General features: G+C 47.0%; 1 protein-coding gene across 1 annotated transcript in view; it reads left to right on the forward strand.

The window, feature by feature from the left end:
- SLC6A8 (solute carrier family 6 member 8) overlaps positions 1 to 16,177 on the forward strand; it is a 38,990-nt gene extending 22,813 nt beyond the window's left edge. The window contains exons 10-13 of the mRNA XM_032209949.1: positions 2,815 to 2,917; positions 7,432 to 7,532; positions 12,612 to 12,782; positions 15,769 to 16,177. Coding sequence (XP_032065840.1) covers positions 2,815 to 2,917; positions 7,432 to 7,532; positions 12,612 to 12,782; positions 15,769 to 15,906 — 513 coding nt within the window. The 3' untranslated portion in view covers positions 15,907 to 16,177. The remainder of the gene's footprint in view (positions 1 to 2,814; positions 2,918 to 7,431; positions 7,533 to 12,611; positions 12,783 to 15,768) is intronic.
- Positions 16,178 to 16,538: the final 361 nt, after the last annotated feature.

A 16,538-nucleotide genomic window follows, 5' to 3' on the forward strand; every position in this document is an offset into this window, starting at 1 on the left:
AGATTAAACTCTTCCTTTCGACAATTTTTGTCTTTTTGTATTCAGGGAGCTCCCATTTATATAGTACATACATAGACCCATATTTCAGGTTCTATTTGGCACCATACCTGTTGAAATATCTTAGATCAGGAGTGGGGTTTCAACTTCATTAGCAGAGCAGGCTGCTGGCAGCAATATTTGGAGGCCTTAGATTCCCCATTACTGTTTTAAATAAAATGCTACAATTTCTCTTTTGTAGATTCCCATTTTGGAGCTTTATGCCAATTAGCAACTCCTCATCTTTTTCACTTCCTTATAATGTGCCCCCCTTTATGTCCTGGCCACTGAGTTTACATTAACTAGGTGTCCTCTGCTAAATCATCCACAGAGCCGTGACTGTTGAACCTCTTCTCTCCTTTCAGTGCCAAGCTCAGGATAAATTCTCAGGATGTAGAAGCAGGTTCTATAAACAGCATTGATTGGCCTGAGGCATATGTCATAATTCTCCTTCCCCTCTTGCTTCTTGATTGGGGTCTGTGTGAATGGTTAGCATGCAAAGAATACGCTATGTGAGCTTTTAATGGGAGAATGGATATTCATTAAACCAGCCAGCAAGAAGCAGTGATTTAAGACTGATAGGGGACTTACAGCTTGAGGCAATGCAGTTTGGGTCCCTTGTGTGAAAGAAGTTGATTGGGGCAGGTTCTCTTCTGTTTAGATAAGTGCCTTTCCTGGATGATTTCCAACCAGAAATTCATTTATTGGAGGACTTTAACTAATCAGAGCACATGACTGGGCCCGAAGTGTGCCTTGAAAAGTTCATTCATCAGGGCGAATGCCACAACTGTTGTGTTTCTAGGGCAGGGAGATCTCCGCCCTTAGTGAGACTCTTCCCTCTCTGCCAGGATTTGAGCCGTGACATCATCCTGAAGAAGGGGGGAAAAAGACTCGTTGGGATTCCCAGATGCAGCAGCTGACAGGTGTAAGGGAATCCCTGAAGCTTTGCCATGGCCTAGAAAGTGCCTGAACCAATCCCTGATTGGTGGAGTGAGGAGAGAAGGGGACACAGAGAGAGACAATCTGAAGGAAGCTCCTGCTCTTCCCTGGCTGGAGAATACCTGCCCTCCCTTCAGGGAACTGACCGAGAATATGCTGTGAAATGTTATCTCTGGTTGTAAATCTGGGGAGGAGCAGCTCCTCTCTTCCAGTGCTTCTGCTATGTGGAATCTCAAACAGAAAGGGCTGTTTTTAATAACAGCGGCCATGCACCCACTGTACCCCATTTGGGGGACACTGTTTAACTTACTAGAACTTCCAGGTGATTTGTTCCTCCTATGGCTAATTCCCAGGTTTAGATACCACTACCCATAGACAGAAACTCCCACCTCTTTCCCCTTCTGCTTCGGGCATAGCACTCACATTACAATGATTGGGAAGAGCCATTCCTTAAGACTTTCAGGTGCCCGTTGGCAAAGAAGGGTATGAATGTTTGTGGTAGATGATTTCTCCTTTTTTTTGCCATTCCTTTTTGAAGCTCCATCTGTATTGGGACAAGCCTCTTTCTGCTGTTTTGAATGTGTGTCCGGGGAGTAAGAAGGATTTGGATTAGAAGCCTTGAAATACTCATGATGTGGCCTAACTTTCTCCATAGAACCTCTCCATTTTGCCCAGCAGATTGAGAAAGCATATTTGCCTTCCAGTTAGATCTTCTTTTCTTTCCACTCCTGGCATTCTCAGCAGTGGTGGGTTTCAAAAATTGTTCGAACCTACTCTGTGGGTGTGGCCTCCTTTGTGGGAGTGGTTTGCCGCTCATGTGACCGGATGGGAGTGGCTTGCTGCCCATGTGGCCAGATATGAAGATGCCAACGACACTTGTCAGAACCACCTTAAATTACCTCACACACAGCACTGGCATGCATAAGAATATGATGTAAACTTGTTTTTTAAAAGGCATCTTTGGTTTGCGTTAAAACAACTTCAACACTCGCAATGTTCTGATTGCCCCACAAACGCAGTAGTCATCCTTACCTTTCACAGAGGCACTGAGTTTTATAAATAGGAGCATGATAGTGTAGAATAAGCATATCCAAGGACCAGTGGTGGGTTTCAAAAAATGTTGGAACCTCTTCTGTAGGTGTGGCCTGCTTTCCGGGTCCACTGGTGGAACCTCTTCTAACCGGTTCGGTAGATTTGACGAACCGGTTCTACCGAATAGGTGCGAACTGGTAGGAACCCACCTCTGGTACAGTTGACAGAGCCTCTTCCCACACTCTTCACTGGAATGGAAGACCAGGAATATGTGGCAACTCCTAACCATGCTCTTTTGCCCCATTGAGCAGGTTATGGAAGGCAATGGCTAGAATGTTTGGGAGCTTTACTTCCTGAGTAGCCAGCAGCACCTGGCTAACTTTCTCGGGATGGGAAGCTATGCAGAGCGAGGCTCAGTGAAGGTCTAGTCAGTGATGTAGTTGCCACTCCCACAAAGGAGGCCACACCCACAGAGTAGGTTCGAACAGTTTTTGAAACCCACCACTGAACTGTACCCTTTCTGACGAGGAACCTCCCATCTTTCCTTCCTTCTCTTTCAAGCAGCAGAAGTGGGTTCAATAAAGCAGGTTTAAGGAAGGAATGTTGCTCCTACTGTCTCTTGGGGGGGGGGGGTGTGGATTGCTGTGCTTAGCAACTGTTTTGGGATAAGACCAACCCGAGTTAGAAGAACTAATTTTGCAGAGATGCCCTGAGTAGGAAAGAGAAGCAGCCCGGAGCCGGGCAAGGGAGGCCGTTTTGAAAGTGCCCTGTTGGATCCTGCTGTCTCACGGCCAGCCCCTCTCCTAGGGGGGCATGTATGTCTTCCAGCTCTTCGATTACTATTCAGCGAGTGGCACAACACTACTGTGGCAGGCCTTCTGGGAGTGCGTGGTCATCGCCTGGGTTTATGGTAAGAGAGAGTGGCATGATTATTAAAGAATCCCCTGGGACAAAGCCTGGCAAAACAATAGGTGTTTTGCCCCAAATGTTGACAATAGATACAGATCAACCAGCATGTCAGTGCCCTGGAACAAATCCGTACTGTGGATAAGAGCGTGGGGGATCGTTTCTCATTCTCAAAAGCACAAATGGAATCAATGTGACATTTAACCTCCTCCTGAGAGTGAATCATTTACTACATAACATTTAGTAACCAGCGTGCTTGTGCACGTATGCTTGCAGACAACAGGCAAGAGTGTAAAACAGGCAGTCCCACGTTTAGCTTTTAACAGGAAAGGTGCTTGGGTTATGCCTTGCTAAAAGTTTTCAAGGCTCCGCTCCGATCGAGACGTGTTGGGCTCGTAGCCAAGAAGCACAACCCATCGAGCGCTTCTAGTGGGCGCCACTCAGAGAAGATGGCTCTCTTGTTAATCCGAGCAGCTCAGAAGTCGCTTAGTGATTAATCGGTGGCATGAAAGAGGGACGCGCATGCCACGGAGACTTAAAAGCAGCCACCTTGCTCTGGGATTGCACCTTATGGCTTTACCCACACCACACTACTGCAACGTGCTCTACATGGGGCAGCCCTTGAAGAGCATTCAGAGACTTCAGCTTGTGCAGAATGCAGCCGCGCGAGCGATCGTGGGTGCACCTCGGTTCACCCACGTAACACCTATCCTCCGCGAGCTGCACTGGCTGCCTATTGGTCTTCGGATACGCTTCAAGGCGCTAGTCGTCACTTATAAAGCCCTTCATGGTATTGGACCTGGGTACTTGAGAGACCGCCTGCTGCCAATTACCTCCAATAGACCGATTAGATCCCACAGATTAGGCCTCTGAATTCCATCCGCCGGCCAATGCCGACTGGTGACTACCCGGAGGAGAGCCTTCTCTGTGGCTGCTCCAACCCTCTGGAACGAGCTCCCCGTGGAGATTCGAACCCTCACCATCCTCCAGGCCTTCCGCAAAGCCCTTAAAACCTGGCTGTTCCGACAGGCCTGGGGCTAAAGAGCTTTTGCCCCCCTCCTCGAATGGTATGGTTGCTGTGTGCTTTTAAATTGTGTATTGTTTTGTTCGTCTTTTTTATCCCTTATCTGTATCCCCTTCCCTGACTTGGATTGTGAGCCACCCTGAGTCCCCTTCGGGGAAAAGGGCGGCATATAAGTGCAATAAATTCAATTCAATTCAATTGCCCTTTTCACATTTAAAGTAGGATAATAGCAATAGCAATAGCAGTTAGACTTATATACCGCTTCATAGGGCTTTCAGCCCTCCCTAAGCGGTTTACAGAGTCAGCATATCGCCCCCAACAACAATCCGGGTCCTCATTTTACCCACCTCGGAAGGATGGAAGGCTGAGTCAACCCTGAGCCGGTGAGATTTGAACAGCCGAACTGCAGAACTGCAGTCAGCTGAAGTAGCCTGCAGTGCTGCATTTAACCACTGCGCCACCTCGGCTCTAAGATGACAGTTAAAAGAAATGGGGGGGTAGGGGTGTGTGGACTGAGCTCTCTTCCCTATCCTCCCCATGAAAGGTGTGGATAGAATGAGTTTAGGACCTGGGTGACAGGCAAAGGTAAGATTTGGAGATCTAAATCACACATTTGGAAATCTAAACCACACATATTTCATTGTCCTTCACAAGTTTAAAATAAAATGATCAAAGACAGAGGGCTCCCGCCCACGGAGACCTGCTTCCTTGCATTGAAAATTGGCATCCCAGGGACCGAATTTTTTTTTCCCCCTCCCTTCCAACTCAGTGTGGTGTTTTACTTGCAAGACTAATTGGGCTGCTGGTGGTATCATCTTACTTGCCAATCACTCTTTACATCACCCAATAGTAGGGCAGAGATGAATAGGATCCGGGCTCCTTGCCAGGCCCTAGCAAGTCTCCAGGGCACTCACCTTGCTAACAGCCCGAATCGCTTTGTTGGCAGCCCTACACTTAATGTAAGTATGAGTGGAATGTGGATAATAAAGAGATAAATGATAAGAGCGTCTCTTGTACCCGCCTTGATTTCTATGGAAAGGGCAAAGGGCAAGGCAATCAGAGCTCTTCTTCACAGAGACTGAAAGGTTTCCAGCTTGGTCCTTCATATGCTGCCTTGACTAGGCTGCAGGCAATAAGACACCTTCTCTGCAGATAAACCAGTAGATTCAGGTGTGTGTGATGAGTGTACACACACACACACACACACTCTTAATACTCTGTAACAGGGGTCCCCAAACTTGGCAACTTTAAGACTTGTGGACTTCAACTCCCAGAATTTTGCTTTTAATTCTGGGAGTTGAAGTCCACAAGTCTTAAAGTTGCCAAGTTTGAAGACCGCTGCTCTATAATGTCTTTTTAAAGGTTGATTACAATTTCTCTTGTCCTTGATGGTTATGAGCACTGAGCTATGGGATCATGGGACCGAGCCGAGGTGGCGCAGTGGTTAAATGCAGCACTGCAGGCTACTTCAGCTGACTGCTAGTTCTGCAGTTCGGCTGTTCAAATCTCACCGGCTCAGGGTTGACTCAACCTTCCATCCTTCCGAGGTGGGTAAAATGAGGACCCGGATTGTTGTTGGGGGGCAATATGCTGACTGTAAACCGCTTAAAGAGGGCTGAAAGCCCTATGAAGCGGTATATAAGTCTAACTGCTATTGCATATTGCTATGGGACCCATCTGGTTTATGAGCACTGGAGCCAATTTGGAAACACCTTAGTCCATGTTCTATATCTTGAGGCACTTCCTCTCGTGGCCTTGAAAGCTGCTCTGGCTTATTTGGCGTCTGGAGTGCCTGTAAAATAACTGTGTCGACCCAAATGCCCATGTTCATTACCAGTGTCTCAGTTTTTCTACTCTGCCTGTTGAAGAGACTCCAGTGCTCTTTCAACCTCACAGCAATCTGGAACTACACATTGTGTAACTGAGCAATGCATTTCATCAGCAGGCCTGAGGGACAAAGTCATTAAGCATGGATTATTTTAAGGGCATGTGCTGTGACAAAACAGCACATGGATTTGCCATTTTAAACTCCCAGCAATGCACGGAGGAATTAGGAAATTTCTCCACATTTGGAGGAAAAAAAATCTTGGTGCTTTCTGAGTTTGGTTGTCAGAGAGCACCAAGGACCCCTCATTTCAACCCTCAGCTGCAAATATTCTCCTTTATTGGAGAGAAATTCATGTGGAAAAGTAGCCCTGCCAGATTATTCTACCCTTAAGAAAAACAGGGAATTGTATTTACCACCATTCATCCATGCACATTTTTATTCTGAGGTAGGAAAGTCATGTGCCATGTGATCAGTTGCTCAGACTCCTTAAGCCGAGCATGACTTTTGGGGAATACATCCCTGGAATTTTCTTGCAACGTTAGAGAAGCAAGATGCTGTTGCCTTTTTCTGAGGCTCAGATCTCCCCTCCAAATAGCAATCAAGCATGGCTTAGCATAGCATCTGAGATCCCTGCCGCATTCACCCTCCCTCGCATGGCCAAAGAGTAATTAAGAGGTGGTTTTTCCCCCCCCTCTTTCACCCTGTCAGTACTTGTTCCAGCAGGGAGGCAAACCCTACTTAGCATGACACATGCACCTCATTTTTAATTATCACTTTCCAGCTTGGAGCTGATGATAGTAATGCAGTTTTAGATTCCACGCATAGCAGATATTGGAAGAGGCAAAAGATCTTCCCATTACGCCATTTTTTTTTAAACCTAATACAGAGGCCTTCAAACTTGACAACTTTTAAGTTGTCAACTTTGTGGACTTCAACTCCCAGAATTCTCCAGCCAGCACAGCCTCTGGCTAATAATTGAGAACATAACAGCATTTAAAAAACAACAACACTAGCCACGTTCCCTCTCTCACTGTGGTGCTCAAAGCCAACAGAAGGTGTTATTTCAGTTTAATTTGTCAGGGGCAAAAAAGAGGTGTGAACTTGTGTACGTAACTAATGTGGTCAAAGTTTGGACTTTAGACATTCTGCTCCGGGCATTCCTCAATCAAGGACACCTCTGTTTTTCGCTTCCTTTCTGGGCTGCTGAGGCACAGATGTGTCCTTGAAAGATCCCCATTTAATCTGCAGTCACTAGGCGAGGCGGAGCAGAGAGGCCGGGCTGCTGAGGTGAGGCAGAGGTATGCAGGAAGCTTCACCTAAAGACGCGAAGGACCCTTTCAGCCTTGTCTCACAGGGATTCTAGTACCTCGCTTAGCCCCAGTTGGCCACTGTCAGGAATAAGGAAGCTGGATGGATACTATACCTCTTCACACTTCCGAAATTATTCCTAAGAGTGGCTTTTCAGGGAGGACAAGCATGCAGGTTGTATTTATTAAACACCCAGGAAGTTCTCTGGTCATGCAAGATCCAAGGCACTCATGTTTCAAGCAGGCCCACTAATGTCCGAAGCAGCCTTTCTGATATCCCTCTCTGGTCTGGCCGAGCAAAGTTCCTCTTCCGTTCTCAGAAGCCTCTCACGCTTTCCCTGCTTCCCATCTCCTCCCAGGGGCTGACCGTTTCATGGATGACATTGCCTGCATGATTGGGTATCGGCCCTTTCCTTGGATGAAGTGGTGCTGGATGGTCATAACTCCTCTCATCTGCCTGGTAATTTGGCGGGGGGGGGGGGGGAAGGGTGGTACTCTTGAGGATTCTTAGGGGGGGGGGAGAAGTGGGTGGAAAAGCTAGATTTTGGTACATTATTGTTTAGTTCCTAGAATTTTCTCACCAGTGCAAGCCCTGCTTTTTTGGATCAAATAAGTGTTGATCCAATGCAGTGGTGGGATTCAGCCGGTTCGCACCTATTTGTGAGAACCGGTTGGTAACTTTCTAAGCAGTTCGGAGAACCGGTTGTTGGAAGAAATCTCCTTTTATTTTTTTCCACTTTACAGGGCTAATCCTGTAAGGAAGGTAGGAAGGATTCTGGTGTTGTTTCTAGCCTAATCTTTATTGCCCTGCTTACAGAAACTGCCTCTCCAGTTAACCCTTGTTACATTGTAACAGCTAAGGTGAAGCGCCCATCGACCTGAGTGACATTGAGTTGGCCACGCCCACATGGTCACATAGCCACTAAGCCCCGCCTACCCACCTGGTTATTAGGACAGAGAACCGGTTGTTAAATTATTTGAATCCCACCACTCATCCAATGATTGCAACAGGGATTGACTGTGTGCTGCCCAAACCTGACATCCTGGGATGGATGAGTGACTGGGCCCAAATCACCCAGCCGGCTTTCCATGCCTAAGGTGGGATGAGAACTCACGGTTTCTAGCCTGGCGCCTTAATCATTGGACCAAATTGTCTCTCAAAGCTAGTTTTCTCCACAAGCCCAGAAAAAAAAAAGAAAAAAAAGGAAAACTGTTCACGCTCTTAATTCCATCCGGGTATGTAACAGGCAGAAATTCATTAGGGGAAAATCTGCTCGGTCTCTGGGGCGGTGGCAGGGGGGGAAAGAACCAGGAAGGACCAGCATAAAGAACTAGAATTATCCAGTCGAAGCCTTTCCAGCTTTGGATGGGGGGCTGCCTGTGAGCCTTCCAAGGTAGATCAAGTTGAGAAATTGGCAGGGATTGGTTATCATTATTGTAGTGAGGTGGAATAAGAGAATCTCACAATTGAGATTCTGTCTCAAGTTTCTCTCTGTCCCGTCATATATATATATATATATATATATATATATATATATATATATATATATATATATATATATATATGTGTGTGTGTGTGTGTGTGTGTGTGTGTGTGTGTGTGTGTGTGTGTGTGTGTGTGTGTGTGTTTGTTTTATTTGTGCTTATATGTAACAAATATAACAAAGGCAACAGTAAAAATATTGGGTTTCTGTCGTGATGGTCTCTTGTGACGAGCCGATTGACAGAGAATGGAAGCAGTTAGCTTCCTCCCATAATTGGGGCATACCAGGGGTTGTGACTTTAAATATGTGTGTGTGTGTGTGTGTGTGTGTTGTATTTGTGCTGATAAATAAATAAAGGGAGACTAGTATAGATCTATTTCAAGCTATTCAGCTCTCATCAGCTCTCATCAGCTAGCCATACCCTTACTGGGATTCGAACTAGCTGATGAGAGCTAAATAGCTTGAAATAGATCTATACTAGTCTCCCTTTATTTATTTATCAGCACAAATACAACACATTTGTAACAAAAGGCAACAGTAAAATATTGGGCTTTCTGTCTGGATGGTCTTTTGTGACGAGCCGATGGACAGAGAATGGAAGCAATTAGCTTCCTCCCATAATTGGGGCATACCAGGGGTTGTGACACTAAATGTATGTATGTATGTATGTATGTATGTATGTATGTATATAAAACAAAATCAGGGCAAAGTTACTTATAATTCCACCCCCTGCTTCCAGTTATTTATTTATTTATTTAGGACTTGCAAAAGGCCATTCAAGTCAAGATCCCTGGGCAGCACCCAAAAGCATGAAAAATAACACATACTCCTGAAATAAACTAACACCATTAAATGGTAATCAGGACAAAGTTGGGTTGCTCCCAGTTCAGCCCGGTTCAGCCAAACCAGTAGTGGTGATGGCAGGAGGCTCTGTCCACCCACCCAGATGCTTCTCCGCGTGAGCACAAGCAAACTGGTAGTAAGCTGGCTAGCAAGGTTCACCGACAAATGCACGCTCGACAAAAGCGCGCCAACAAAACCACGGTGAGAAAACCGCGAGGTCGAAATCACGCCGACGAATGTGTGCAGAAGCGCGCCGACAACAGCGTGCCGACAAAAGCGCGCCTTCAACAAACAAGTAATAACAACCTAATAACCCTAATCCTAACCCTAAACCTAACCCTGAACCTAACCCTGAACCTAAACCTAACCCTTACCTTAACTTAAATCGCCCTTTTGTGGGCGCGGTTTTGTCGGCGCGGTGTTGTGGGCGCGTTTATGACATCGCGGTGTTCTCACCACGGTTTTGGCGGCGCGCTTTTGTCGTGCGTGCATTTGTCGGGTCACGGGCTAGCAACCCACCACTGGATCGGGACTATGGTTATGCGCGGCCCAAAATTAATTTTGGTGAGATGGCCACCTATATAAATAGGTCGATAAAGAAATCAAGACTAAAATATACCACTTTTCAACAAGTGGGAATCTACTCGTCTGACCCCAGATCCTAGGGAAAGAGCCATTTCTTTTATACTTTTATAATAAAGAGCCGAGGTGGCGCAGTGGTTAGAGTGCAGCACTGCAGGCTACTTCAGCTGACTGCAATTCAGCAATTCAGCTGTTCAAATCTCACCGGCTCAGGGTTGACTCAGCCTTCCATCCTTCCGAGGTGGGTAAAATGAGGACCCGGATTGTTGTTGGGCAATATGCTGACTCTGTAAACCGCTTAGAGAGGGCTGAAAGCCTTATGAAGCGGTATATAAGTCTAACTGCTATTGCTATTGCTGTTGCTATTATACTACTTTACGCCTTCCTGAAAGTCCTCAGGGTTGGGCCCAGTCCTCTGTCCCAGGATTGTGTAATCTCTTCTCCAAACCCCCACCTCACCCCCTTTAATTACTCATTCCTTCCTTTCCCCTTTAATGGCTCTCTGATATCTTTCCCAAGATCACTCTAAATTCCTTTACATGGCCTTTCTTTAATGACTACCTTCATGCCCCTTTAAAGCTCCTTCCCTTCCTTTGATTTTCTTTCTTTTTTTTTTAAAGTAATCAAACCAGCTGTGCCAGCTCAATGGTATATGGTGCCCCTAGGCTACTTTGACTGAGGTTTCCACTTCTCTCCGATGTGAAAATTTGCTTTTTTTAGAACCAATCAGAAGGAATGGCAGCATTGGCATCCCAGCCGAGTGCCCACGCAGTCTGCAGAGCTGCAAATCAGGCATAAGGCCCATTGCTTTCCCCCAGAAATATCAACGTGGGCCTAACACGTTGCCTAACGCAACTCTCATTCAAAATGCCAAGCACACATAAACTGCTACCCTCTCCAGGGAGCATCTGCCAGCATCTTGTTCCTCCCTTGTTTCCGAAAGATGCTGCTGCTGTCAGAAGCAGCTGCCGAGGTAGAGATACAGTGGTGGGTTTCAAAAATTGTTCGAACCTACTCTGTGGGTGTGGCCTCCTTTGTGGGAGTGGCTTGCCGCCCATGTGACCGGATGGGAGTGGCTTTCCGCCCATGTGACCGGATATGAAGATGCCGACGACCCTTGTCAGAACCACCTTAAATTGCATCATACACAGCACTGGCATGCATAAGAATAGGATGTAAACTTGTTTTTTAAAAGGCATCTTTGGTTTGCGTTAAAACAACTTCAACACACGCAATGTTCTGATTGCACCACAAACGCAGTAGTTATCCTTCCCTTTCACAGAGGCACTGAGTTTTATAAATATGAGCATGATAGTGTAGAATAATCCTATCCAAGGACCAGTGGTGGGTTTCAAAAAAGTTTGGAACCTCTTCTGTAGGTGTGGCCTGCTTTCCGGGTCCACTGGTGGAACCTCTTCTAACCGGTTCGGTAGATTTGACGAACCGGCTCTACCGAATAGGTGCGAACTGGTAGGAACCCACCTCTGTAGAGATAGCTGTGAGGACGGCAAGGCAGCATTGCCTGTAAAATAAAGAAGTCAAACAGTGTTGAGTATTGACAGGCTTACTAGGAGTTCAAGGTGCTAGTCGTTACTTTTAAAGCCCTACATGGTTTATGACCTGGCTACCTGAGAGACCGCCTCCTGCCACTTACCTCCCAAAGACCGATAAGATCGCACAGATTGGGCCTCCTCCGGGTGCCATCGGCCAGTCAATGTCAGTTGGCGACTCCCCGGGGAGGGCCTTCTCTGTAGCGGCTCCGGCCCTATGGAATGAACTCCCCATTGAGATCCGGACCCTCACTACTCTTCCGGCCTTCCGTAAAGCTACGAAGACCTGGCTGTTCCGGCAGGCCTGGGGCTGTTGATTATTATCCAGCCCCACTCTAAACAGTTTGCATGATGTGTAGTTTTTAAAAATTGTATGTTTATTTTTAAATTTATATGTCCCCTTATCTTCTCTGTAAGGCGCCCAGAGTCCCTAGGGAGTGGGCGGCATACAAATGACAATAAATTGAATTGAATTGAATTTTATTATTTGTATGCCACCCTTCTCCGGGAGGGACTCAGGGCGGCGAACAACTCAAAAGGGGAAAAGGGGGAAACATAGAACAGAATACAGATAATTAAAATAAGCAAGAATCACGCAACCACACAAGTCGAGAGGGGAGGGGAACTCATCAACCCCAGGCCTGCCGGCAAAGCCAGGTTTTGACAGCTTTTCGGAAGGCCTTGGAGAGAGGTGAGGGTCCGAATCCCTGCGGGGAGTTCGTTCCAGAGGGCCGGAGCTGCCACAGAGAAGGCCCTCCCCCCGGGTAGATGACATTTATAAATGACAATAAATGACAATAAACCTTGAGTTCTGGGGATTGGAGTTCAGCTCACTTGGGGAAAGACAGCTGTAGAAAGATTGTTTCTCTGAAAATGCTTAAGATGTCCCCCCCAAAAAAGGACCAAAGACAGTGGTTCTGTCTCTTTAAAGGAAGCAAAAAAAGAAAAAGAGGTTAAGCAAGTATAAGTAATGTTGTCATATCTGGGACGCACTAGAAGGATATCAACTGCTGTAGGGCTGCAAAGTGGGTAGAGGAGGAAGACCTGGCATGTTTTAACCCATTGGTAATTCATTTGCAGGGTATTTTTTTCTTCAACGTTGCCTACTACAAGCCATTGATCTACAACAACTCCTACGTTTACCCCTGGTGGGGAGAAGCCATTGGCTGGGGCTTTGCACTTTCTTCCATGTTGTGTGTCCCTCTTTTTGCTCTCTACAAATTCATCCGTGCCAAGGGAACGCTGGCTGAGGTGAGGCTCTCTTTCTCTCACATTACAAGATCAGAAGGGTGGGTTGCAGATCCTGGGACTGAAACCTCTACGCATGGCAGTGGTGGGTTTCAAAAATTGTTGGAACCTACTCTGTGGGTGTGGCCTCCTTTGTGGGAGTGGCTTGCCACCCATGTGACCGGATGGGAGTGGCTTGCCACCCATGTGACCGGATGGGAGTGGCTTGCCACCCATGTGACCGGATGGGAGTGGCTTGCCGCCCATGTGACCGGATGGGAGTGGCTTGCTGCCCATGTGACCGGATATGAAATTATGAATTAGTACTTAGGTCGGTCCAAGTAGCTATTCAGAAACTCTGGCATTGAAGCGTGCAAGTCTTAAAGCTGTCAAGTTACAAGATCCTTGCCAGTGGTCGGTTTCAAAAGATTTTGGAACCTCTTCTGTAGGTGTGGCCTGCTTTCCGGGTCCACTGGTGGAACCTCTTCTAACCGGTTCGGTAGATTTGACGAACCGGTTCTACCAAATAGGTGCGAACTGGTAGGAACCCACCTCTGACGCACGGCTGGGGGAGACCCTTTCCAGCTCAAAGGGTCTTCCGGGAAACAACAGCAGGAAGCAGAGTTTGCTACTGCCACCTTCTGGCCGTCATCTGCACCAAACATAGATAGGAGCATTAAGAATATCAAGATTGTAGCCATGTGCTGAAACCGCACCTAGGACCCTAAGCCTTGGCATTCCCACCTGCCAGAGCTGAGAACATGGCATGCATGGCAATGCCTATGCTAGCATTTGCCCAAGGAAGCCAGGGAGCAACCCATCTCTTCTCTCCTTTGGCCGGAGACCCTTATGCCCTGACACCCTTTGGCTGTTGCAGCTGTTGTTGGTTGCGCTGTGCTGGTGCCTTGTTCCTGGGTGTGAGAGCCTTCCAGGCCATCTTTTACAGCTAGCCCTCAACTTACAACCACAATTAATTAAGCCATTAAGCAAACCTGGCTTCCCCCATTGACTTGGCTTGGCTTGTTGGAAGCTGACCGGGAAGGTTACAAATGGTGATCACGTGACCCAGTGATGGGATTCAGCCAGTCCGCACCTATTCGGGAGAACCGGTTGTTAACTTTCTAAGTAATTTGGAGAACCGGTTGTTGGAAGAAATCTCCTTTTGTTTTTCCCCACTTTACAGGGCTAATCCTGTAAGGAAGGCAGGAAGGAAACATTCTGGTGTTGTTTCTAGCCTGATCTTTATTGACCTGCTTACAGAAACTGCCTCTCCGGTTAACCCTTATTCCATTGTAACAGCTAAGGCGATGCGCCCATCGACCTGAGTGACTTTGAGTTGGCCACGCCCATCCAGTCACATGACCACCGAGCCCCACCTACCCAGATGGTTCTTAGGGCAGAGAACCGATTGTTAAATTATTTGAATCCCACCACCGACGTGACCCTAAGGACAGTGCAGCTGTCATAAATACATGACAGTTGCCAAGCGCATGAATTTTGATCAAATGACCATGGGGATGGCTGCAACGCTCATAACTGAAAACCTAACTAACTTTTTCCCAAGATTGTTTTAACTTTTGTCACTAAATGAATGGTTGTAAGTTAAGGACTACCTATACTTGTTCTATGGATGGAGTGTGTGTGTGTGTGTGTGTGTGTGATATTTCTGCCCTGCGGAAATATTGGTTACCCTTTCCCTTTCCCCCACTAAAATTGCTTGTCCCAGGACTGAAGAATAGGGAGGAAGTGATCTGGAGAAAGAGTCCAATGTTGTCATCCATCCCATTCTTGACGGGGTGGAAAATCTCTTTGAGTTGACAAGAATGCTTTTCCTCTCACTTCTCTCTATCGGTAGAAATGAGGGAACCTTCGGTGACCCCCCCCCCCCCCAACAACTGGCTGGGTGTTGTCCTTTCCCTCCCGACCATGTGATTTGGATCCATCACAGGTTCTGAGAAGATGAGTAGGATTGCCTTGCCAGAAATTTATCAATGGGGCATGTAAAAATAATAATAATGGGCTACTATATGGGGGGAGGCATGAAACGTAAAAAGATATCAACAATAGAGCTGAAAATATTTAATCCTTCAGTATGTTTGAAAAAGGGACGCAGTGGCTCAGTGGCTAAGATGCTGAGCTTGTCAATCAGAAAGGTTGGCAGTTTGGCGGTTCAAATCCCTAGCGCCACGTAATGGAGGGAGCTCCCATTACGTGTCCCAGCTTCTGCCAACCTAGCACTTCGAAAGCATGTAAAAATGCAAGTAGAAAAATAGAAACTTTTGTGGGAAGGTAACAGCGTTCCGTGCGCCTTCAGCGTTTAGTCATGCCGGCCACATGACCACGGAGACGTCTTCGGACAGCGCTGGCTCTTCGGCTTTGAAACGAAGATGAGCATGGCCCCCTAGAGTCAGGAACAACTAACACCAGTGGTGGGATTCAGCCAGTTCGCACCTATTCGGGAGAACCGCTTGGTAACTTTCTAAGCAGTTCAGAGAACCGGTTGTTGGAAGAAATCTCCTTTTGTTTTTTCCCCACTTTACAGAGCTAATCCTGTAAGGAAGGCAGGAAGGAAACATTCTGGTGTTGTTTCCAGCCTAATCTTTATTGTCCTGCTTACAGAAACTGCCTCTCTGGTTCACCCTTATTCCGTTATAACAGCTAAGGCGAAACACCCATCGACATGAGTGACATTGAGTTGGCCACACCCACCCAGTCACAAGACCACCAAGCCACATCTACCCAGCTGGTCATTAGGGCAGAGGACCGGTTCTTAAATTATTTGAATCCCCACCACTGACTAACACATATGTGCGAGGGGAACCTTTACCTTTATGTTTGAAAAAGAGAGAAGGAGAGAGAGAAGGTGGGGTTGATATGAATGAATCACAAGGATGAGATGTGTCTCTCCGTGGGAGGCTGGGAGGAGGGGAAAGCAAATCACAACCGGAGGGGAAACGGGGTTTCTGGAGTTTGGTCTGATCCCCACCTCTCTTCCTCTGCTTCTTTGCAGCGCTGGCGCCATCTCACCCAGCCAGTCTGGGCTTTGCATCATCTAGAGTACAAGGTGACCGAGACAGATGCTCTGACCACCCTCTCCCCTGTCCTGGATGGGGGCTCCAAAGTGGTCATCTTGGAGAGCGTCATGTGACCAACGCTCCCCCGCTGCAAGAGAGGCCCTGTCTCCATGCCGCTCTGCCCTGGTCCGCCAATGGAGGAGGCGGGGAAAGGATTCCATCTTTGACGTTGGCGGGGGGGGGAGTGCTCCCTACCTGTGGGGAAGAGGTATTAGGGATTCTTTATCCATCTCCACCTTTCCCTCTCAAGCATCAGAACGGCTGAGAGGTGGATTCATTAGTTCCCTCCGATCTTTGATCAGAAGGTGGAGTATTAAAGGCCATAGGGGTGGGGGGGGGGGAGGGAAGGGGGGAGGGGAAGAGAGCCTTAGATTTACATTTTTTTAAAACAAAGAAGTTATTTTTTAAAAGATGAAATATTTTAAATTTCTATATACATTATAAATATATATATATATATATATACAAATACACACACAACCAGATATATATATATATATATATCTTTAGCCAAATGCATGGAACACAGATTCGTTCCCATTCAGTGGATGACTGCTTTGGGATACAGAGCACTGCACTTTTATTCCTTGCTTAAGGTGGGGGGGGGGGGTGTTGATCAGGTTAGAGGGGGCTGTATAGCTGGCCCCCGTCTCTGGTTTTGTCAAGGAAGCAGAGTCTGGCACTTAGCAGAAGCACGAAGGCTTCG

This window comes from Thamnophis elegans, chromosome 2 (assembly GCF_009769535.1).
Source record: "Thamnophis elegans isolate rThaEle1 chromosome 2, rThaEle1.pri, whole genome shotgun sequence".
Taxonomy (NCBI): Eukaryota; Metazoa; Chordata; class Lepidosauria; order Squamata; family Colubridae; genus Thamnophis; species Thamnophis elegans.